We start from the raw sequence: 25063 nt of genomic DNA, 5'->3' as shown, positions 1-25063 counted from the left end.
ATCCTCAGATCTCAGCCTCCAGAGTAGCTAGGATTATAGGTTTGCACCATTGGTGCCTGGTTTACTATACATTTCTTTTTTTAAAAATAAGTTTATTATTGTGATAATATTGTACAGAGGGGTTACAGTTACATGAGCAAGGTAATGAGTACATTTCCTATCAAGCATTGTTGCCTCCTCCTTTGTTTTTCCCCTACCATCCCTTCCCTCCCCACCTCCACAACTATATTCCCCCCAACTAAATTGTAAAGTTCGTTTTCCAACATAGTGTCTTGTACATCTCGTTGTTACAATGGGTCAACCTGTATCCCTATTTAAACATTTTGTTTTTTCCCTTCCTCTCCCCAAATTAGACCGACATCAAATACAGTGAAAACAGGGGTTATACTGTGGGAGAGGAACATACAAAGCAACAAAAAAAATCACATGGTACCTTATAAATATGTCAGAAACAATAGCAAGGAAGAAAAAAACCACTTGTGTGCCTATCTTGGGGTTCATTTTGCTTAGCATCATCTTATCTGGTCATATACTATACATTTCTTGAAAGATCATTCATTGTTGATGTCAGAAGTAAAAAATGGAGTCATTTATGTAGTTCCATGTTCCTAAGAGAGTAAACTTTCTCAGGTAATGTCAAGTCTGTTGTCAGGTACAGATATTTTACTTTGTATTATCCCTTTAGATGGAATCTAGCTAGGATTACAGGCATGTAGCTGGATCTGCACTGTAGATTCTTAGCGCAGTGATCCATACAGCATTGGGCATCAGTTTGATAAAGTGGAATGGTTTCAATTTGAGTTTAAGGCTTGCCTTTCTCATTTTTCTTCTACTGAGTTATGATAGGAGCTTTGAGAGGCAGCATTGTGGGAAGGCTTCTGTTGCTGAGGTCCACACTCTCAAAGGGGACAGTAGGACTCTACCCCTTTCTATCCCTCTCTTTCAATTCAGTGAGGGTGGTGTTTTACCATATATTCCCTGCCGTGACCTGTTATGTTGGTAATGCAGTGATCTGTCTGTCCTGGTTCTTTCTGTGTGGTAAAAGTCACTCACTGCTTTTTTTTTTTTTTTTTACTGCAATCTTGTAGGAAGAGACTGACTGCACTTACTTTTAAAGCCAATCTAAATGGACTTGGGAATCCACAGGTTTTATGTTTGACTAGCATGCTGGGAACAGAGATAGCTCCTGGTCCTACATTCATAATATTACTGAAATAGCAGATTGATTGGTTTTTTTTTTAAGTCAGCTCAAAATATCATTTATGAGGTTCTGAAAATTACAATATTCCAGAGTTCTTAAATTCTTTTTCTTGTCCATTTTTCCACATAAGGCTTCTTAAAGAGATAGTCACGAATTACTGAGTAGTTTTGAAGTGTTTGGCAATAATTACTTGAGCTGGATGAGTTATTAAGCCCACAGTCAGTGAATTATCAAACCCCAAATGGTGAAAATCAGGGCTGGGAAGATGGCTAAGTAGAGTGCTTGCCTTGCATGCATGAGGCCCTGGGTTCAATTTTTCAGCACCACATAAGCAGAAAAAGCTGGAAATGGTGCTGTGGCTCAAGTGGTAGAGCGCTACTCTTGAGCTGAAGACTCGGGGACAACACTCAGGCCCAGAGTTCAGACCCCATGACTGACAAAAAAAAAAAGCTGAAGATCATAAAAGGAGAGCAAACCATGCATATTTGTCTTACTCTATGGGCGATTTCTGGTTTATGATTTTTGAAATAAAAGACTAAAAATAAAAAGAGATGTCATGGCTGTCATACTGTTTTCTTGAAATGTCCTGCTGATTACCAGAAAACGAAAACTGCTGTGGACTGGCAGGTCCAATTCTACCTGTTAGATTCCCCATGAAGTGAAATTTGTGTCATCTTCCCTGCAGGACAACAATTCCTGAACACTGGGCTGCATAGGCACAGGGGTCAGACATCTTTCTACTACATGTTCTATTTTTTTGTGTGTGAAAAAAAATCTATTTTTTAAGTAGTTATACAAAGAGGTTTCATTTCTGTAAGTCAGATAAGGAGTCAAATGTCACCCCTTCCATCTTTCTCTTCCTTCTTTCCTCTGTCCCATCCCTGCCCTCAAGTTACATAAAAATCTTTTTTTTTTTTTTTTGGTACCTGTCCTGGGACTTGAACTCTGAGCTTGGTTGCTGTCCCTGAGCTTCTTTGTGCTCAAGGCTAGTGCTCTACCATGTGAGCTACAATTCTGTTTTTGTTTTGTTTTGTTTTTGGTAGCTTAGTAGAGATAAGAGTCTTACAGGCTTTTCTGGGACTGGCATTGAACCAGATTCCAGCCTCCTGAGCAGCTAGAATTACAGGCATGAGCCATAGGCTCTCAGTTGAAGAATCTATTTTTTTTTTTTTGTGGGTCACGGGGCTTGAACTCTGGGCCTGGGCGCTGTCCCTCAGCTCTTCAGCTCTAGGCTAGTGCTCTACCACTTGAGCCACAGAGCCACTTCTGGTTTTCTGGTGGTTTATTGGAGATAAGAGTCATAAAAGTCTCTCAGACTTTCTTGCCCAGGCTGGCTTTGAACCGGGATCCTCAGATCTCAACCTCTTGAGTAGCTGGGATTATAGGCATGAGCCACCAATGCCTGGTTTGAAGAATCTATTTTAAATAAAATCATTTGACTATTACATTTGAGAAAGCAATGTGTGTTACCTAGGTGATATTAGCATTTTTTTTTCAATTCCATTTTAGGAGTGTGGGAAAGAGTAATTAGACTACTTTAGAGAAGAACATTTTTTTCCCCCTAAGGGAACAGAAACTTGAATCTTTCTTTGCTCTTTAAGTTTTTGCAAAGTTGCTTGACCATCTTGGTTAGTGCTAAGCTTTGTTCCAGAAGACAGAGGAAACACTGAGATTTTAAATTGGTCTCTGCTTTGTACATACCAGCAACTCACATCTATTCCCTATCAATAAACAGGAACCATAATAGTGCTGAGAGAAGCTCTATCCATGATGGAAGCTGGAACTCCCTCCCTCCCTCCCTCCCTCCCTCCCTCCCTCCCTCCCTCTCTTCCTTCCTTCCTTCCTTCCTTCCTTCCTTCTTTCCTTCCTTCCTTCCTTCCTTCCTTCCTTCCTTCCTTCCTTCCTTCCTTCCTTCCTTCCTTCCTTCCTTCCTTCCTTCCTTCCTTCCTTCCCTCCTGTTCTTCTCCCCTGACTCCTCTCCTCCCCTCTCTCTTTTTCTGGCTGTACACAGAGAGGTCCCTGTCACCATGTATTCCCTCCATGATGTATTGTGTTTCCACAAGCCCAAAACACTGGAGTAAATTGATCTTAGTCTAAAACTACCAAAACCATGAGACCTTTCCTCTTTTTAAGTTGATTTCTCTTAGTATGAGAAAGCTGATAACTACAGTATGTTCAGGGGGAAAGCACCATCAAATTGGGTTCTGTGCTATCTGTGGTTTCAGTTGTCCACTTGAGGACTCTCTTGGAATGTTATTCTCTGTTAAGATGACTACTATATACATTCTCTCTCTCTCTCTCTCTCTCTCTCTCTCTCTCTCTCTCTCTGTGTCTCTCTCTCTCCCTCTCTCTCTCCCCTCCCCCCTCTGCCTCTCCCTCTCCCTCTCCCTCACCTGAGGAGAAGAACAGGAGGAAAGTGTCCTGGGATATTAATACTCATTTGTTCACTCAAGGAAATGAAAGCCTAGCAAGAAGCCAGTACTTTTGCCCATACAATCGAGTTATTTGTTCTTGTCTATCATCTATCTACCTTCCTATCTACCTATTAATTTGTTTTTGTGCTAGTACCATGGCCCTAGTCTCTATGACTTGAGCCATACCTCCAGTCCAGAATTTTGCTAATGAACTACAGATAGAGTTCATCTGACATTTCTGCCTGGGTTGGATTATGTCCCTCAAGGTCTCACCCTCCTGAATAGCTAGGATTACAGACATGAGTTACCATAATTTGACTCCTTTAATTATTTCTTGAAAAAGATCATGTATTTACAGTCTAGCTAAGCCATAATCTTGGCTTCTGCATTCTCCCATGTAGTTGGAATGATAGACAGACACCAGCATTAAATATTAAAATTAAAATTAAATTAAAATAAAAAATTGGAATTGCATGAGATGGGACTCTCACAAACTTTTTATTGGATTCACCTCGGAGTGCTGGCATCAGAAGCCTGATCCTTTCTAGTAGCTAACATTACAAGCTCCAGAGGCAGTGCTTTACTCAGGTGATTTGTTTGTTTAATCCTATGTTGATTGTACCGGTTAGGTGGCTTAAAGTTTGGGCCTCCTGAGCTAGCTCAATTTGCTTGTTCATAGGTGACATTCCTCTAGTCTAAGTTTAGCTAGTTAATTGGAGCTGAAGTAGACATTTGTACATTGTTGGCTTTGAGCCATTAACCTCAAGTTCTCAGCCTTTTGAGTAGCTAGGTTTAAAGGATTGAGCTGGAGGCACTGAAGTCTTTTTTTTTTTTTAATTTTTTTTGTCAGTACTGGAGTTTGGCCCGAGGGCTTTATACTCTTACAAGAGCGACACCTCTCCTTTTGGATTCTTTTTTAAAATTTAGTTTAATTTTTTTTTTAGTTAATTCCTTTTTTTTAATCTTTTTTATTTTATTTTATTTTATTTGTGAACATACTGTACAGAGGGGTTACAATTACATGGGCAGGATAATGCATACATTTCTTACCAAGCATTGCAGCCTCCTCCTTTGTTTACCCTTCACATCCCTTCCCAGCCTCCCCTCTCCCCCCCTAAAATTTAGTTTAATTTTTAAAAAATATTTTTATTGTAAAGGTAATATGTAGATGGGTTAAAGTTACATAAGTCAAGTAATGAATACATATCTTTTAGAACAGTGTCCACCCCCACCCACATTTTTCCCAGTCTTTCCCCTCCCAACCCTTCTTTCTCCCAAGTAGTATAGTTAATTTTCAAGGAAGTATGTAGTGAGTATTACTACTGAATGGTCACCCTTTGTCCCACCTCTTCTGTGCTTCCCCTTCCCTTACCCAAAGCAGATAAACTTATATACAAGACAATGGCTACAGAAATCAAAAACTGTGACAAAAGGGAAAAGAAGAAAAAAAAGAACCACAAACAGTTAAAAAAAACAAACAAACCCGTTCTCAAATAAAATAAAATACAATTTAAAAAAAAAAAAAAAAAAAACAAAAAAAACAAACAAACCCTTATTTCCATTTGTTGGATTCCATTTCAGTAAGCATCATTTTATGTGATTATATGCACATAGCTGTTAAGCCCTTGTGATCTAAGAATATCCTGCATTGGTCTCACCGTGTGAATGCTTAGAGTCCTATTTAATTAATCATGTCCAAATGTAATTTTTTTGTCTTTTACTATCCATTGGGTTAATTTGTAGATTTTTAGACACATTCTCATTATTACAAATGAGTGAAACTGTGAAGCCTATGTTTGTGTGGATCTGGCTTACTTCACTTAATATAATTTTTTCCAAGTCTTTCTATTTCCTTACAAATGGAGCAATTCCATTCTTTCTGATGGAAGCATATAATCCCATTGTGCATATATGCCACATTTTCTTGATCTGTTTGTTCACTGAGGGGCATCTGGGTTGATTCCATATCTTAGCTATGGTAAACAATGCTGAGATGAACATGGTTGTGCTGGTGGCTTTAGTGTGGCCTGGTTTGTGCTAATTTGAATAAATGTCCCAAAGTGTGAATGCTGGGTCATATGTCTTAGTCTTAGTTTTAGCTCTATGTCTCAGCTCTTTAGTCTTTTGAGGAACCTTTATAGTGCTTTCTAGAATGGTTGAACAAGTTTATATTCCCATCACAGTGTAATAACATTCCCTTTTGGCCACATCCTTGCCAGCATCTGTTATTGTTAGTTTTCTTGATAATAGCCATGCTAACTGGGGTGAGGTAGAATCTCAATGTTGTCTTGATTTGCATTTCTTCTATGGTTAGATATGTTGAACATCCCTTCATGTTGGCCATTCTTATTTCTTCTTTGGAGCTTTAGCCCACTTATTAATTGAGTTGTTGTTTCTTTGAAGATTTGTTTTTGGGAGATTTAATTTTCTTGAGCTCTGAGTATACTTTAGATATTAGTCTCTTTTCTGATGCATAGGTAGTAAAGATCTTTCATTCTGTGGGCTTTCTGTTTATTTTTCTATCTATGTCCTTTGCAATGCAGAAACTCTTCTGTTTATGAAATCCCATTTAGCCAGGTTTCCTTTTATTTTCTTTGATTCTAAATCTTAGGAAGTTTTGACCTGTGCCCAAGGAGCCCTAGTGTTTTTCCTATCTATTCCTGTAATTCTTCCAGGGTATCTGAGGCCTTTGATCCATTTGGAATTGATTCTGGTGCAAGGTAATATATAAGCACCTATCTTCAGTTTTCTGACTCTCTACACATGGAAAGCCTGATAGGATCCTAAAACTCTGCTTCTTTGGATACATCTTAGATTGTTCCCTGTGCTCTGTCTGCTATCTTCCTCAAATCTTCTTCCTTTTTTTTAAACTTTAAAAAATTGTTTTGTATTATCTAAATATTTGTACAGAGGACTTTCAGTTCAACTTGTCAACTTTTGAGTATAATGAATCATAATACAAACATTTTCATTTTAAATTGATGCATAAGAATTGTACATATTTATAGTATATATTGATATTCCAATACCTATATACAAAATCAGAGTTAGTTTGGACTCTTATCTCCACATTAACCAGCAAGAAACTGGACTGGAAATATATGGCTTAAAAGTGTTAGAGCACAAATGGAGTCAGCTGAAAATTCTGTGTTCAAACCCTGTACCAGAACAACAAACAAACCCCCCAAGATTCTTCTGCCTTAAATGACTTCTAGCACTCCTTATGAGAACCTACATACATATAGAAAGGAAATAGAAAAAGAATGACAGTGTTAGCTTGGTGCAGGGGTTGGGAAGTAAAGAGAGGCTAAGCCTCACAAAGCTGACCAGAGATAGTTTTTGACTTTAATTAAGTCTCAATATTAGTAAGAAATAAAGGAGATTTTCCAGTTATGATAACTGCCAGCTATTATCTAAGGAAACAGAAAACCAAAGGTTTTATAGAAGAGGTATGTAGAAATGAAAACTGGATTAAATGTTTCCAGTGGGTTATTACTATTTCAATTAAAATGATCTTTTTTTATTATGGAGCTTTAAGGTAATGGATTATGGACATTATAGCACAAGGTCACCTGTATGTATATTAAAAAAACTCAAGTGAACTTTAGTTAGGCAAAATACTTTAAGAGAAATAAAGCATGAGGTATAACAATTGTACATTTGACTGAAGGAAATTAAAATTTTCAAGCTTCTAAGAACTCTCCTAGGAAAAACTGTATAGTAGCCATAAATAGGGAGAAATTAAGCCTTGAAAGTATACCCAGTACATAGCCCAGATGTTCTACTATAGATGAATGGACCAAGAAAATGTGACAAAGAGAATAATATTATGTCACTTGAAAGGAAATGGATGGACCTAGAAAAAATGAAGTTCAGTTGGGAGCTGGTGGCTCATGCCTTGTAATCTTAGCTACTCAGGAGATCTGAGGATCATGGTTCAAAGCCAGCCCAAGCAGGAAAGTCTGTGAGACTCTTATCTTCAATTAACCACCAGAAAACTGGAAGTGGCTCTGTGGCTCAAGTAGTAGAACACTAGCCTTGAGCTGAGAGCTCAAGAAAAGTGCCCAGGCCCAGAGTTCAAGCCCCATGACCGGCAAAAAAAAAAAAAAAAGAAGTCAAGTAAGTCAGACTCAGAGAGCCAAATGGTGCATGCTTTCTCTCAAAGGTAGAAGTTAGATCTAAATTCTAAATATATATGGAAATACCCTCACATGAATATAAAAATCAACATTGTACTCACAGGGGACAATTGCAATGCTATAACTTCTTTGAACAATTAAGTTAGAGTTTAATAAAGTGAATACCAGGAAGCTGAAACATGTTGATGGTGAATTTTACTATGTCTAATTATGTCTATATTCTAACACAGTAAAATTAACAAATTAAATAATAACTTTCCATAGGGAGAAACGATTTCAACTTTGATTGAAACTGAGAATAAAAATGGCTCTCTGTTTAATTTTATACAAAATACTTTTTGAAAAGTGAGCAAAGTTGCCAACTAGTAACATCTTCTAGGTTTAAAATTTGTCATCTTTTGAGTCTGGTTTTCAAAACCCGTACCTTGGTATTGTTTGGAGCATTTCCTAAGACACAGATTCCCAGGACCCTGTAAGGAGCAAAGACTTGGGGTGGGGTTCCAGGAGTGGGCTTTGTTATGGTAATGGCTCTAGTCTGCACTAGGCTTAGGGTCTTCTGTGTAGACTGGGAGAAAATTATAAATTTTCTTTATATTTTCCTATGTTTTCTGTAATTGTCTATGCTGATCTTTTATAAATAAAGCCATACATACAAAATACATGCCACTTGATTGATCCCAGGCGTTTCACTGCTTTTTTAAGCAGATGAAGCAAGAGTAAGCTGGAATAATGGTACCTTGTTAGCTCAGAATCCTTGGAAGACCACATGCCAACTTGAAGGTTCAGAATAGAGATTCTTTCCATTGGCTGCAGATGATTTTATGGGTGGAGGCAGATTTCACACATATCTTTCAGAATCCCAGGCATCTCTGTCTGTTAGATAGTACTGTGGGTTCCTCTTCCTCAGTAACAATTTTTTGTGGGGATGAGAATCTTCTGTCACTTCAGGGCCAAAGGCAGATTTGGCGGGAGAATGCTTTAGATCCATGCATCATCCCTTAACACTTCAACTTGCTAAATTTTGTACAGAACACCAACTTGCGATTAATGAAACCACAAACTTCATTTCTGTTCAGCACCTGGTGGCTCTTGACTTTGCACTATTAACTTGGTCTCCTTCACTTCCTACTTTGTCTCTTTGTCACACTTGGTTCTGTCTTACTGAACAATGGGGTTGTAGCATGTTGTGATGATCTCTATGCATGTGACCTGTAGGACACCAGGGCTCTGTAATACCAGATAATTTCCCACAGAGCAGCAAATTAGAAAAGCCAGATACAAATAGTGTGAGCAATTTCCAGTTCACTGGAGTCTGACTAGGGTCCATATTTGTATGGTCTTTTCCAATTTGCTTTTCATCCGAGGGTTTACTATCTGTTGGTATGGTATATCCACAAGGATAAACTATCTCATCATAGACTGAGGCATTCCCACAGTGCCTGGCTAACATAGAGGATCTGGACCCACTATGGACTTACAAGGAGACCCAGGAAAATCACTTAAAGGCCACAGGAACAGATGCCCATTGGGCTTATATTAAAATTACCTGAGGCACTTGTACAAAGGAAAACTTTAGACTCTCCAGCTCATGAGCTTATATCATGAACATTATTCTAACTAGTCCCAATTCAGTGATTGAAGATTGACATCAGACCTCTCCCTACATCAGAAATACCCCACACTGAAATATATTTTGTTTTGTTTATAACAGTACACTTTATAGTTTTAAGTGATTAAACTTGATTAAATTAAAAAATGGTTTATTGTTGGAGGGTTGTCCTAGTACTGGTGCTTGAACTTAGGGTCTCACATTTTCCCTTAGCTATTTTGCTTAAGGATGGCTGGTGCTCTACCACTTGAGCCATACCTCTATTTCTGGCTTTTTGCTGGTTAATTAGAGATGAGTCTCACATACTTTTCTGCCTGTGCTGGTTTTGAACTGTGATCTTCAGATCTCAGCCCCCTGAGTAGGATTACAGGTATGAGCCACAGGCATTTGGCAGAAAATGTTTAATTTTAAATAACTAAAATTCTGTTCTAAGACTGTTATTTTGAAAATCATAACAATTTACTAAAATTCAAATATAGCAACAACTATACTTTAATAAAGGGCTGTATATGTCATACTAAACTGTCCCCATTATTTTGTATTGTTCTTTAAATGACAGAGTTGACTTGTAGCTCTTCTGATCCTTATCACCAGAGTCAAATCAAATGTGTTTCTGTAGATTTTCCTGTGGACATTGTAAGTGTACATCATTTTGACTTTCTTCTCTGATATATTGCCTTAAGATTGATTTGGACTTTGTTCTCCTTTGTTTCCTGACTTCATTGGATTTTTGCTTATTTTTTACCCTCACTCTTTCTGTTTGTGCCATCAGATCCTCATTCCATGACTTCTATTTGGCCTTGTCCATTTCTTCTCCTCCCTTGGGTCATCTAGTACTATATCTTAATATGTACGGTTCTAAGTATTAATATTCTAAGTAGAAAAAATTACATTACTAGGGGTTGTTTTTGAAAGGTGGAGTTCTGTGAAAGTATCAAGTTGGTTCAAAAGAATGCCCCCTCCATACTTCCAAAGTCCATGTTATCAACCAGGAGGTGCTATTAGGGCTGCTCTTCAAGTGCTGCCTTATCTGAGTCTTCGTCCTTCCTGCTCTCCTGATGCCTGCCTCTCCCAGTACTGCTCCTCAGTCCTCTGCTTGAGGCGATCTAACATACTTGTAGTATGATTTAAGAACATAAACAGTTACACCTTGTTTACTTGTAGAGTTGTATTGTCTGCCACCTTTCTAAAGGTATAATTCCAATTCTCTTCTCTTCCTCAAAACTCTTTTATCACATCATTTATATTTCTGTTATTCAACTCATCACATTCTTCCTTGTGTCTCTCCCCCACTCCCCCACTTGATGCTGTTCCTAGGGCTTGAATTCATGCCCTGAGGCACTGTCTTAGAGCTTTGGTGCTCAAGGCTAGCACTCTACCACTTGAGCCACAGCTCCACTTCTGGCTTTTTGTTGATTAATTGGATATAAGGTACGCAGGACTTTCCTGCCAAGGTTGACTGTAAACTTGGATGCTCAAATCTCAGCCTCCTGAGTATCTAATATTACAAACCTGAGCCACTGATGCTAGACATGCTTTGTTTTGGTGTTTTTGTTTTGAATGACTTTCTCCTTCACTAAATTGTACCCCTGATGAGTGCCTGGAGCAATTTGTCTTCTTTTGGTCCTCTCAGGATTTTGTTAGATGTGATCATTTAGTAAGTGTTTTCACTCCATGTATTCTGCCCTCACGGCTGGAATTCCTTAGAATGCATTAATGGAGGTAGCTACAACAGACAAATACTATCAGGAGAGAGAGAGGCAGGAGTACAGAGAAGTAACAGTTAAGCTTGTTCCCAGGACTGGTAGCAGACTTTTGCTCTTGGGCACAAGGTGGCAGACTGCCTCCACTCCAGTCTCCTTTTGTGGCAACTGCCAGAAGCTAACATTTTCTGCCCTATTTTAGATACCTGTGTTCATTAAAAAAACAAGAAAGGGAAGATAGTATAATTTAGCAAGAGATGCATGCTGTGACTGCCAGAGCATCCTTTGTGGTCTTGCTCTCCGTGTTTGGCCTGATTCCATGTCCGCATCCAAAAGCAATGCCTTGTCATGGTGAATTCCTTCTGGTAAATTCATTCTGACTTCCCTTAAATGGGTGAAGAAAATGTGAACCTTGCCAATGCTTGGAAGAAATATCCATGAATACTCCAGTGTAGAGACAGGAAACAAAGTCTGACCTGGGAGCTGATATGTGCAGTTTCCCTTTAGGACACAGACAAGGACTCTTGACCTTGGCAGGCTCTATCTGAAATCAACATGATTGAACGATCGATTTTTCCATTCATGTTTTTCTTTTACAACCCCAGGTATTTTCATGTTATCAGACCACCCACATATAAAAGTCTATCATAAGTTGTAATAGGAATATTTGTAAATTAGATTCTAGTTTTCTTTATTTCATTGATTAAACCAAGGATTTTTTTAAAGTTCCAAAAATCTATTTTTTTTATTTGAAAGCAAAGTTCTAGGAATCACTTATTTGGGAATCCTTATGGTGAATTAGGGGAATTGGAAGACTTTGTCTTGATACTCCTTTGCTATTCCAGAAGATGGAGAACAAATGAAAGATACTTGTACATTTCCAAGTTTTATTTAATCTTTCTTCTTTTCTTTCTTTCCTTCCTTCCTTTTTTCTTTTCAGTCTTTTAAGTAGTTAGGATTAGGTAGGAGCCATTGGTGCCTAGATAGCATTTCTTTTAAAGATCTCTCTATGTCTCTGTCTCTGTCTCCTTTCTCTGTCTTCTATTCATACACACAATCAATGATGGTAATTGTCTCTATATATTGACATATAATTCTACTACATATACATATAGATATACAATATATGACATCATACTTACAATAATAACAAAAACTAAGATCATGCTAGGAACAATTTCTAGTGTAGTGTGTACTGAAGGATTTCTGCCTGGTGCACATGGTGAGCTTCACATATGTGTCATTACTACTACCTGTTTGGATGAGGAGTTCCAGGTTGGTTCCATAGATTAACTTACCACTTGCATTTTATAAGTAATAATCTGCTGTCTACTCAAGTAATTCAGACTCTTTTTTAAGATACTGTAGTTTTGATTTGTATTCATTTGTGTTATATACCTTTACTATTATTACTAGCAGTATGCTTGTAATCTAATGTGTCAGTCATGACTTCTGTTGTTGGGAGTTTATGCTTGATGAGACAGCCTTTTTCTTGCCTTTTCTCCTCCTTTCAACCCTTCTCATTTAGAAGAACGTTATGGAGGGAGAGGAGACCCATTAACAATTTGGTTCCAATATAAGCAATGAGCACAACCAGTCCAGCATTATTTTTGTCACAAAGCAAAGACACTGGAAACAAGCAGTGCCTGATAGGACTGGTTCTGTGGTTCTCTAGGTTTGTTTTATCCTTTCCCTCATGGCTACAAAATAACTGCTGCATCTCAGAGGTCATGTTCATTTTACGCCAAGAAGAGCCTCAGAAAGGAGGAAGGGTAGTGCTAGATGTAATATGTTCCTTTTCTTAGAGAGAGGGAAGCCTTCCAGAGTTCCTCCTCCTTTCTTTTTTTTTTTTTTTTTTTTTTTAATTGTATTTTATTTTATTTGAGAACATACTGTACAGAGGGGCTACAATTACATGGGCAGAATAATGCATACATTTCTTACCAAGCATTGCAGCCTCCTCCTTTGTTTACCCTTCACTTCCCTTCCCTGCCTCCCCCCTCCCCCCACCCAATTTTACCCCCCTCCCCCCAACCAATTATACCCCCCTCCCCCCCCCCACACCGAAATTGTAAAGCTGGTTTTGACATGACATTTTGTACTTCTCATTGTTGCAACAGGTCCACCTGAATCCTTAAACGATTTGTTTGTCCCCATCAGTTCTAGCTATGATTTCCAGATCTGTGTCAGAAGCTCATCATTATTGGAAAAGCATCTGCCCTCAGGAAGGGAGCTAGAAATCCTTTGGGATAAGCCAATGAACCGTATCCATGGAAGTACTTTTTTACCTTGCCTTTTCCTTTGTGTTTCTCCTTGAATTTGTGGCCCTTCTTCCCTTTTTCCACCTGGGTCTTGGCTTATGAAGGAGGCAGAATCATTCCCAGTGATAAACTGAGATTTCTTTTGGGAAATAAAACTTGCTTCATTTTAAAGTGACGAATATACAACAGAGGAAAGAGCATAAGTGGCTATGAAACAGGAAATCTTTATTAGAGCAAAGGAAGGTGAACAAATGCTGAAGTCAGCAGGAAGAGGGGGCATATTCAGGCTGCACTCAGGGGATTCATCGAATAAACACACACTACCTTTGCCAGAGGCAGAACTAATCTTGTTGCTTGTGAAATGTGACACAGACAACAGTTCCTATAGATCATTTAATTATACATTGTTACAGAGAAATGTTGCATATTTTCATGTCTTCATACCAAATAACATAGCAAAATATTGTAACATTCACAAACTAAAAAGACATTTCTTCATGCTACCTAGTAACATAGCTCCTTCATGGGTCTTATTTCCTTTTTTTTTTTTTTTTTTAAAGCACTATCATATAGAATAGAATATTACATTATGGCCATGAAAACAGCAAAACCTCCCGCAAGAAGGCCAGAGTTGCCATGTTTCTCAGTTTGGGGGCCCTGCCCTTCCTCCTATGCCTGAACTGTCCTTCAAGGCCACCTTGCAGATGAGTGCTGTTTAAACTACACCCAACAAGGAGCTCCCAGGGGACTAGTCACCCTCACTCTCGCCTGAACTATCACTGTCAGATGATTCACTGCTATGGTCCCTTTTAGAAGGGCTAAAGCTCCTGTGAGAATGGGGTCTTCTGTAACTCCAGGGGCCTCTCCTTTGATACCTCCCTTTATTCCCTGTAGAATTATGTTGTCCATCGTGGCTTTGTCTGCCATGTTTTAAAAGATTTCCCTCATTACTGGGAACATTGTGGGAGCCTATTTCATTTCTCATTTCATTATCAAGGCCATGAGAAGGTGTTCGCAATCCTTGACTTTTGCCCTGACTGCTAAGTCGTGGTTTCTCACTTACGATTACTTCATTTCTATTAGACTGCTCTGGTCCTTTATTGGAGCTACCCTTGCCATGTTTAGGGATTTCATTGTAATGAGCACTTTCATTTGCATCTCTATCACCGTCTTTTCCTTTCTCTCTGGAGGGTGCATTTGGATAATGGCGCTCCACTTTTCCTTGAGCATTTTGGCTGTCAGTATTCACTCTGTTTCCTTCTTTTCCAGGGAGTTCCCTAAAATTGGTATTCCCTATGATGTCATTGTTGCATTCCACCAGGCTCACACCAGTACCTGTCTCTTTCACTCTGTCACTACTGGCTCCAATGACAGTGCCACCATGTCCTTCTGTCTCTGGAATCTCATTGTAACCTGGCAGTCTTGGATCAAGATTAATAGTCTCCGACCCACTTTGGTCTGGGAGCTCTGTTTCAATATCTGGACCAATAACTTCTCCTTCACCACAAACATCCTTAAAAAGCTGGCCATCCCCACTGAATGGAGACAGGTCATTATCCCCTGTTTCCTGAGGATCTATATCACCACTACCTTCAAAGTCACTGGGGACTTTTTGGCCTTTGGGGACCCGTGTTAGGTAGTGAGTGTCTCGCCTGATGTGGTGGTTGCTCTTGCTTAGTAATGAGCTCTTGTGGTCTTGGGAATCTCTTTGATGGTTCTTTTTCCCTTCGGAATGGGCTTTCACATAGTTGACACCTGCTAGAATTTTGCTTAGTACATTGCTATGTGTCTTCTCTTTGCTTCCCTCCCCCCACAGTTCCATTACATTCACTGGCCTCATGCTATTTGTCTTGAGAGTTGCTCCATATTCTTCCTGGACAGGTAGGTGGCTGATGGCATCATCTCCACCATCAGTTCTTTTATCCACAGTGGATTCTGGAACCCAGGTCATCATTAGGTCATCATGGGCTTTTCCTTTGTGACTGATACCAGTGTTATCAATGATTGTCTGTGTCTTTACCAAAAGATTTGAGTATTTACTGCTTTTATTATTTTCATTGACAGCAAAAAAGGGTAAGTCACTCCTTTTCTTCTGAGTAATTCTTTCTTTAGGTGTGACCTCTTGATTTCTTCTCTCCTCCAAAAGATCAAAAGCAATATTGTTGTTATTTTTTTTCTTCCTGCTAAAGTATAATTTTCAACACCGTGATTATGCAAAAAATCAAAACAGGATAATTATTAGGAAATAGCTAAAAACTGAGTTGTCATATAATTAACAAAATGAATAGAAGTTCGTTGGCAGAGATCATTCTGGAATGGACAAGATAGGTTTCATGGAGAAAGAAGAATGAGATGGGCTTGATGGTGGTGACATTGCACATCTGCAGATGGGGATAGAAGATTTTTGGAAACACAATTGAAAGACAACATTGATAACTGTCTGTGTCTGGAGCAGAGAGATCCTAAATTAGAGGCTTAGAAATATTAGGGAAGTTGAGAGTTAATGAGTAGTTACTCAATGGTAGGAAGAGTGCAGTGGGAGGAAAAGATGGAGAAATGTTTAGCTATGTATTATGGTATCAATATCAAGTTATGTGAACAAGAGTTTCTGGCATACTATTGCATCTTAGAGGGCTATATAGATTACAATTATAATAATGTGTTGTACATTTCAGAATGCTAAAAGATAGGTTTTTGAAAGTTTTTACAAAAAAGACATGATAAATAACTTGAAGCTATAAATATATTTCACTTCACTTAAGTATTGCATAATATAGACATATAGCAAAACATTTCATAGTGTTCTTTAATATGAACACAGTATTTTATGCTTCAATGTATCTGTGAAAGGTAAATAAAAAGAGAAACAAAAGGAGTATAAAAAATAAATTTGGGAATGTAGGTTTGTGGTGGCTTTTGAAGTAAGATCAATTTTAGAAGATGGTTAATTCAAGAGTAATGCTTGCTTGGCACTGGAGGTTTACACCTGTAATCCTAGTTAGGAAGCTGAGATCTGGAGGATCACTGATGAAGGCCAGTCTGGGCAGGAATAGTCTGTGAAAATAACTGCTTCCAAAATAACCAGCAAAAAGCAGGGCTAGAGGTGTAGCTCAAGCAGTAGAATACCAGCCAAGCAAGTATGAAATCCTAAGTTCAAGCCTGGTACAAGGAGGAGGAGTAGGGAAAGGAGGAAGGGGAAAGGAGGGTAGGGGGAGGAATCCATTGTTAAATGTCATGTAGTGAATATTGAGTCTTTAGAAGTGAAACACATTTTATATTTTACATTCCTTCCTCCCCCTACAACATAAGAATACTGTTTTCCTCAGAGGATTGTATGCTTGTACATGTGTCTTGCTAACTATCGGGAGCAATCGAGAAATTGATGAAGCAGCTCACGGTTGAACCAAGGTAGCAGTGGCATATGGAAGTACTCACTGCTTTTCCAAAGCTTGTTAGTATGCAGTGTGCAGAAATGAGTGAAAGGTATTCATGTTTACTAATGGATTGTGTATATTTCATTAAAAGAATGACTAGAATTCTTCTATAAAGGAAAACATAATTTTTTAAAAAACTGAGACTTGAACCGAGGGCTTCTTGCTTATGAGACAATAGCTCTACAACTCGAATTAAGCCCTAATTTTTAACTAAATAAAAAGATTGTGAGATAGGTTTTTGTTAAGTATTCCTTTTGATTCACCTCCCTCAGAGTGGCTGGAACATATGCTACCTATAATAATACAAGCATATACTACCATACCCAGCGGATACTACTTTAAACTGGTATGTGACAGTTAACAATATGTTGGAAGACACAATCAAAAAATAGAAATCTCTTTTGGTTTTGCCTTTGCTTGTGTAAACTGATTTCTAATCAAGTCATTAACTGTATATGTTCTGTGACTCTGTTGGCTAATCAGTTGTTCTTGCTCTGCTTTCCCATTCTGTGCCTTGGCTTGTGTTACTGTCTTCAGGGAGAACATCCCCTCATATACACTTGTATTTTCTTCAAATCTTGCTCATCCTCCAAGGCTTAGCTCATTATTTCCATCATGTAGTCTTCTCTGAATACCAGGCAGGAATTAGGTTTTCTCTATTCCAAACCATGATTATTGTTTTTTTTTTAAATGTTCTTTACCTTCACACATATGACCCTTTGCCCAATTCTATCTTAGATTCTGATGATATATACAAGTGCCTTTTTAAACATTTCTTTTTAACTCTAACATCCTGGAGAAACAAAATTAACTTTCTCATTTTACTTGACAAACATTTTGTCTTAAGAAGCTGAAAGAGTATAACAGATACAAATCACAGCAAGCAAGTTGTGATTAATTTTATTAGGCAGTTAGATTTGGTCTTTAGAGATGCCATGTAAAGGCTACTAAGCAGTAAAAAAAGAAAAAACAGTATTCCAAAGGGAAATTCCTCTTACACAGGAAATGGAACCCATTGGGAAAAGCAAATAATTCAACGGCTGGTGGCATTTTAGGTTGTTTCCAGTGAACTGGGCAGTGGCTCATCCAAAGGGAATGGAGTAAAAAATATTTTTTTTTGTCATCTCCATGACAAGGGCCTCATTCTTCTCCTTATGAGCATCCTACAGATGAAGGCACCCATGGGAATAAATTGAAGATATACTAAAGTGAGTCTCTCTTAGCCTGCTTTTCCTGCTGAAACTCCCACCATTAGATCAAATGTAAGTTTACCTGGAAAATCTCAATGAAATGAGACAATGAAAGATCACAACTAACCAAGGGCATCTAGGGTCCACCAAACCATAGCTACCTCAGCAGAACAGATGTTGAAGCAGAGAATGGATGATTCTAGAACAGAGCTGCATTGTAGAGAGGTTTGAGGAATTCAGGACAGTGAGCAAAAGAAGTCATCATCCATAGATAGAAATTCTAGAACAAGTAATTTCTCATAGTCCACAGTTTGGCTTGTGAAAAGGTCTTTCATTCAAAGACTCAGTTTACCTTTATGCTAGTTTGATTTTTCTTTCCAGGTGATGTGTAAACATAGTTAGGAAAATAATCCCAATGCTTTTCATGATGGTCCTTGTATGTTACTTACAAAATAAAATTATATTAAAGTAGGTTTCTCTTTTTCTTTAAAACATTTTTAAAATGGAAAGAGGTGTCATTTGACAAAGTAGTTTATGAATGCAATGCACTTGGATCTATGTCACTCCAGGTTTGTCTCTTACTAAGAATCTTTCTTGATTTCTTTCTAATAATAGAAAATATTTCTCCCCCTCTTCCCGGGTTTGGGAGAAGTGGTATTCTGCCCCTGACAAGTACTTCTGTATTACCACTGGAGGGCGTAGTCTGTCAGCCAGCTCCTGAAGACAACAACTACTCCTTTCTAGAAATCTCTAAATGGGTCTTCCCTAAGCGTGACTGACTAGGTTCTGTTAATTTTACTATCAAATTTTAATGCAAATGCTTTCCAGTAAGGGGTTAGGGGATTAGGAGAAAGGTGAGTTTTGACAAAGTTTACATCTGACATTCAAGTTGGCAAAACATGCAGCTTGAACATTCAGGCTTTCTAAAAGCTCATAGGTTGGGCCTTTGTAAATGTCAGCTGAGTTGAAGGGAAGAAGATGGTCAGTTCTGAGAAAAGAATTCCTCATTAAGACCTGCTAACCACCTTCCTACCCTTGCCCAATTTCTCATGTGCACATGTGAGGAGCAGTGGTTGCTAATAACAGTATTGCTAATAACATGTATTCCACAAGTATCCCTCGGAAAGCTGCCCAGCAAAGCACTGTTTCCTTTGAAGTAAGAAATCACATTGAAATAGTCTCCATTCATAATGTTTCCCTAAACTGAGTGCAGGTGGCTCAACCTATAATCCTAACTATTCAGAAGGCTGAGATCTGAGAATCATGGCCAAGCCATTGGAGAGACTCTTAACTACAATTAGCAAGCAAAAAGCTGGAAGTAGAGCTGTGTCTTCCAGTGGTAGAGTGCCAGCCTTAAGCAAAAAAGCTAAGGGATAACACCCAAGATCCAAGTTCAAGACCCATTATCAACACACACACACACACACACACACACACACACACACACACACACACACACACACACACACACACACACACACAGCTCCCTTCTTGTCTGTCACTGTGAATTATAATGCCTGCTTCATTAGAACATGCCAACAGTCTGTTGAATAATGTTGTTTTTCCACTCTGCTCAAGAATATTTTGGCTGTAAAGTTTTTCTCTTATTGACTTTCTTTCTTTACAGAGCCAAATAGAGTTGTTTGAGAAGAATAATTTTATTTACCTTCAGTTCTTCCACACTGCCTTGACTGGTTTTCACAGTCTGTGGTTGAAAAGTCTGCAAGGAAATAACAAATACAACTTCACCAAATAGGCCCTCTTACGTTCACTTCTTCAAACAACAGTCATTTATTTTCCTCTTTGGGTTCTGGAAAACCATTCTGATGAAAGGATTATGGATCCTCTCATTCTCTCATGTTTATTTTTATTATGAAAGAGGGTTCCATCTTCCACCTTTGCTTCCCTTCCCTCATCCCAAGGAAGACAATGCCATCCCTGCTTTCAGAACCACCACAGGGCATGGTGGAGAGAAACAAGCAGGACATTCTAGATGAAGTAGATTTGGGAGCCATTGATGTCCATATGAGAAGAAATTTTCCCTGTATTGTATTGTGTACAGTGATACAATGAGTTCAGAATATGTTTATTTTGAATTGTTTTGACGGTGTTGATCCAGCAGCAGTCAAACTATACTCCTGAATGTTTATAAAAAATTTTTATTGTCAAGGTTATGTACAGAGGGGTTACAGTTACATAAGTAAGGTGGTGATTACATTTCTTCTCTAACTTTACTCCCTACCTCATTTTTCTCCCTCTTTACCCTTCCAATTGTGTCCCCCTCCCAAGTTGTACAAATCATTTCCAACGTATTGTCTTGTGATGATCTCTGTTGCATTCGTTTCCCCTTTGTCCTTTGTCTCACCATTTTGTTGTTCTCTTTCCCTTCCCTAGTTCAGCTAAATGTATATACAATACCCAGGGTACCAAAATTGGATACGTGACAACAAGGGATACATCATAGGGGGAAAGAAACAGAAGAAAAGGGAAATCACTTAGTACATTGAGAATAACAACAACAAAGGAAAACCTCTTGTGTGTAGCCAGACATGGACCCTTCTCTTGCCAGTCACCTGACTAGAATATTTTGCTCAGAGAAGAGAGAATGGAGGTGGCTTGGACATTGTGACAAATTCTTCTCTTGGATTGATATGGACATTTCAAAATTTCTCAAGGGGAGCCAGGTGCTAATGGTTTATACCTGTAAACTCAGCTATTTGAGAGGTGGAGATTAGGAAGGTTGTGGTTTGAGGCTGTGGTTTTGCTCCCAGTTGGGGCAAAAAAATTCCTGAGATTTCCCATCTCAACCAGTAACTGGTCATGTAACTGGTCATGATGCTCTACACCAGTCAACTCAGCTCCCTCAGGAAGGTTCGCAAGCTACGCTGACCTGTGCAAGGAGCAAGATTTCCATCTGACAAATAGTCAGAACAAAAATATCTAGACATGTGGTCCTAAGGTCAGACTCTAGTACTACCAAGAAAGAAGAAGGAAGGAAGGAAGGAAACAAGAAAGGAAGGAAGGAAGGAAGGAAACAAGAAAGGAAGGAAGGAAGGAAGAAAAGAAGGAAGGAAGGAAGGAAGAAAGGAAGGAAGGAAGGAAGGAAAGAGAGGAAGTTAGTTGTTGATGGTTCCTGGGGGTAAAGAATCACTGCTGAAGTTGACAAAGACTAGAAACTAAGAAGAAATAGAATCAGGTAGCTATTTTTGGCCTTTGCACTGAATGTATCACAGGAAGGCACACAGAATAGAATCACAGACAAGATTTCTGTAAAAGAAATAAGTTCAATGATTCTAGAACTACTTGTATTTTTGTTTATTTTTAACTCCTAGCTTTTCTCTTATGTGCAAGAGAAACCAATGAGTGGAGTGCATTTGCTTTTTCATTTGTATATGTGAGAGCAGAAGCAGCCACTGTGGTGAATCAGTCATAGAGGAGAGAAAAGTCTTCCATGGGAAGATTTCAAAAGAAGGATTATATAGTCTAGCTGGCCTACTCACCTTCAGGGCATTCTTCTTAAATAAATCGACAGTCATTGGTTTTTGTTTTCATGATTAGACTCTGATTGATAAAATTGTCTTAGGAATATAAATTGAAAAGCTGAGCGCTGATGGCGCAAGCCTGCAAACCTAATGACTCAGGGAGTGGAGATCCTGAGGATCAAAGTTTGAAATCAGCCTAAGCAGAAAAATCTCAGAGAGTTCATCTCCAAAATAAACAACCACCACCTGGGCTGTAGGCATGGCTCAAGTCAGCTAAGCAAACTGAGCAAGTGAGAGGCCCTGGGAATCAGGGTTTCTCAGAGAGGGAGAGGGAGAGAGAGAGGTGGGGGGAGAGGAAAGAGGAAGAAAGAAAGGAAAGAAGCAAGCAAGGAAGAAACCTTAACCGAAAGTTTGGTAAAAGTACCCCATTGGCTGGTACTCGCTACCTAATATTCCATTTCTTCTAGAGACAAGCAATAATTGGGTCAATCAATTTACAGATCATGCTTTGTTTATATGATACTTCACAGTACAGTGTGTAAACTAATTTTGCATAGAAATATCACTTGAGTCTTATAATATCACCTGTGAGATTGACAGTAGATGAAACAAAGCTGCTTATACACACAGCTAGTGATGGTTGAAGTAGAGGAGATATTTTGACCAGAACTCACTATCTTAAAGTCTGAGGATCAAAGTAATAACAATCGAAGTAGTTGCTTACAAAGGAACATTGACCAATAAAAGGAAATGATCCTGAAGTTTATGTTGTGTCTTCAAGATCTGTTTTATAATTTTATTCTCTATTGCATTTCTTATTTTAGTTCTCATCATGATCTTGTGAATATAAATTGAGACAATTACATCATTCTTCACAAATATCAAATGGTTCTGTGAATGGGACCATACTGAGCTCAGTACCTGTGACTCACCCATGTAATACTAGCTACTCAGAAAGGTGAGCTCTGGAAAACTGAAGTTTGAAGCCAATCTTGGAAGAAAAGTATAAGAGACTCAAGAGACTCCACTTCCACGTACCCAGCAAAAACAGAGTAGGAGGTTTGGCTCAGGTAGTAGAGCATCAGCTCAGCAAGCTGAGCAAGTATAATATTCTGAGTTCTAGTACCACCTTCCATCCCCCAAAGACATATTGACAAAGATGAAGGAATGAAAATGTGGGTATCGGGGCTGGGAAGGTGGCTCAGTGGTAGAGCGCTTGTCTTGCATGCATGAGACCCTGGGTTCGATTCCTCAGCCCCACATAAGCGAAAAGAAAAAAGCCGGAAGTGGTGTTGTGGCTCAAGTGGTAGAGTGCTAGCCTTGAGCTGAAGAGCTGAGGGACAGCGCCCAGGCCCAGAGTGCAGGCCCTACAACTGGACCAAAAAAAAAAAAAAAAAAAAGAAAATGTGCATATCTATTCACAGAACACACAGGTGCACAGTCACACACTTTTATGTATTAACAATATATTTTTTACTATTAGAGTACCCTAGTATGGTACATGACTTATTGTGACTTAGAACAAAGTCCTTATAGTCTAAGTGAATATTGATGTTAATTTAACTGCATGTTTCAATAATCTTTTATTTATTTTCTTATATCTTAAGATTATTTCATATTTGGCTTATAATTTTAAGGCAAAGGTAAGTGATTCAGTACATACTTTCTATCCCCCTCTTTATTGTCAATAATTTATGTGGGAGTAAACATCCCATCCTTTTACAATGCCAAACTTTATCTACATGCCATTACTGAGGCTTTTAATGAAATCTACACCCTTCCTTTCTTCCCTAACACCCACTTGTTGGTTGTCATGGGCTTGAACATGACCCCATAATGGAGATGACATCACCTATCTCTGGCAGAAAAGCTGGCAGCCACTTCTTACTGCTGGTCACTTGGTATATGTTGACATAGCACTTTACTGGAAATTGTCAGAAAGGCCTCTAGCTGTTCCAGTTGGCTGGATTAAACTGAGTCAGCAAGGCCCACACTCCCACCATCCTGCCTTAGTGCACAGCTGCATAGCTCTGATGGAGTGTGGTCTGGTGAGTTGGCCCTGAGACATGTCTGTTTCCAGAAATGTGGTCCATGAGAATGTGTGAGAATCTGTGCTGAGGGAGGAATGCTTGCCCAAACTGTGCGTCCTCACCAGATGGTGTGGTTAATTCTTGTTGGTCTGGTTATCCAACTGGTCACTGACTTGTTCAGACCTATATTTAAGCAAAGCTAGCAATAGTTGTTTCCATGGTTGTACAACCAAAAAGGTTACTCTGAAAAACTGAGTTGCTGTGAGACATTAATGACCACATTGTCTATCCTGCAGAATATGTCTGTAATGCTCAGTATTGTCACAGGATGACTTGGTCACATCCTGGACACTCATCCATGTGAGTCAGAAACAATGGCAATAGGAGCTTGGATCGTTGAAGTGCATGAATTCTCTGTCCACCTTTGACCTTACTAGTGAATGAAACAGCATTAGTAAGATGCCAGAGTGATGAAGTCTTGCAAAAAATTCAGAAATATTTCTTCATTCTTCACGGTGCCATCTATTTACAAAACTGGTTAATAAAAAATACTTTGTGACAAATTCTTCATATTTTTAGTAGAATATTGAAAGATTCTTTTGATATGATTTAATTTTACTCAAGCCACATTTGACATGCAATGTTGTGACTAGCTACTGGTTTTCTCAAATAATGTTGTTGCTGTTCCTTTTAAAACAACACAGTAACACCTTGTAATTCAGCACATATTTTTGAGGGCCTCTTGTGTGACAGGCCCTCTATGCCAAGTGCTAGATGATTTTATTTGTTTGAATTAAGTGAATACTACAAATTTAAATAAACATTGCTATATAAAAAGTGCAAGAGATGTTACAAAACAGAAATGAATTTATAAATGCTTACTGGTGCTGCCCAGGTTACACTGTAAAGGAGCAGTCCTATGCACACAAGTCGCATCTTTGAGAATCTCTGTGGAAAGACAATGAGAGCTTAACCTTAAGCACTGGTCACTGTGAAGTACAGCCATAAATAGAAGTACACACAAGCATCCTACCTCCCTGAGCTGCGTTTTTTAAAAAAAATCTACAAAGTTACTTTCTATAGTTACTGCTACAAAATTAGTATGTATATGTAAGTAATTTGTATAATGTATAGCCAAGTGTGGATATTACTAATGTGAAGCCAAAATTATTGAATATAATTTGAATGATAGTAGATAGAAATGAATTTTATAGACATCATTTGTTTGCTCCTTTGTCAGTCCTTCATTTTCCTTCTTTTTCTTAGAAGGACATTATCAAGTATTTGTATAATGCTAAGGGACAGCAAACTAACAGTTAAAGTATAGATCATATCCATGTAATTGTAACTCCTCTGTACAGTATTCTCACAATAAAAAAGTATAGCTCATAGTAAGATCTTTAAGAGGGTTAAGGCAGCAGATATCACTGGAGGAGTGGGATCTTAGCTGATTCCAGCCTAGTAGCCCAATCTACACCCTCATATCTATTAGCCATGTATTTGAATTAGCATCATCAGGGTCTAGAGACTGAAGGAATTTACATCACACTTAGACTGAAGCAATTACTTAACTTACTTCAACAGTTGGTATTTATTAAAT

At 38.5% G+C, this 25063-nt stretch overlaps 1 protein-coding gene across 1 annotated transcript; it reads right to left on the bottom strand.

Annotated features, from left to right (window-relative positions):
- Positions 1-14075: 14075 nt before the first annotated feature.
- Positions 14076-24399, bottom strand: Mepe (matrix extracellular phosphoglycoprotein). The gene is made up of 4 exons (XM_070012619.1): positions 24346-24399; positions 19618-19671; positions 16763-16764; positions 14076-15507 (listed from the first exon to the last, which is right to left on the bottom strand). Exons 1-4 carry the CDS (start codon positions 24397-24399, stop codon positions 14076-14078), a joined length of 1542 nt encoding a protein of 513 aa, XP_069868720.1.
- Between the last annotated feature and the right edge of the window lie 664 nt (positions 24400-25063).

Source organism: Dipodomys merriami, unplaced genomic scaffold, assembly GCF_024711535.1.
Source record: "Dipodomys merriami isolate MVZ:Mamm:240054 unplaced genomic scaffold, mDipMer1.0.p SCAF_9, whole genome shotgun sequence".
Classification (NCBI taxonomy): Eukaryota; Metazoa; Chordata; class Mammalia; order Rodentia; family Heteromyidae; genus Dipodomys; species Dipodomys merriami.
The sequence above is the reverse complement of the archived record's forward strand: the minus strand, read 5'-3'. Positions and strand labels throughout refer to the sequence as shown.

Bases quoted from the DNA above. Each gene is read 5' to 3' on its own strand.
- Mepe (XM_070012619.1), bottom strand. From the start codon at position 24,399: ATGCGACTTGTGTGCATAGGACTGCTCCTTTACAGTGTAACCTGGGCA. The intron at 19,672-24,345 runs GTAAGCATTTAT...ATTTCCTTGCAG, and splicing joins GTGTAACCTGGGCAGCACCA to ACTTTTCAACCACAGACTGT.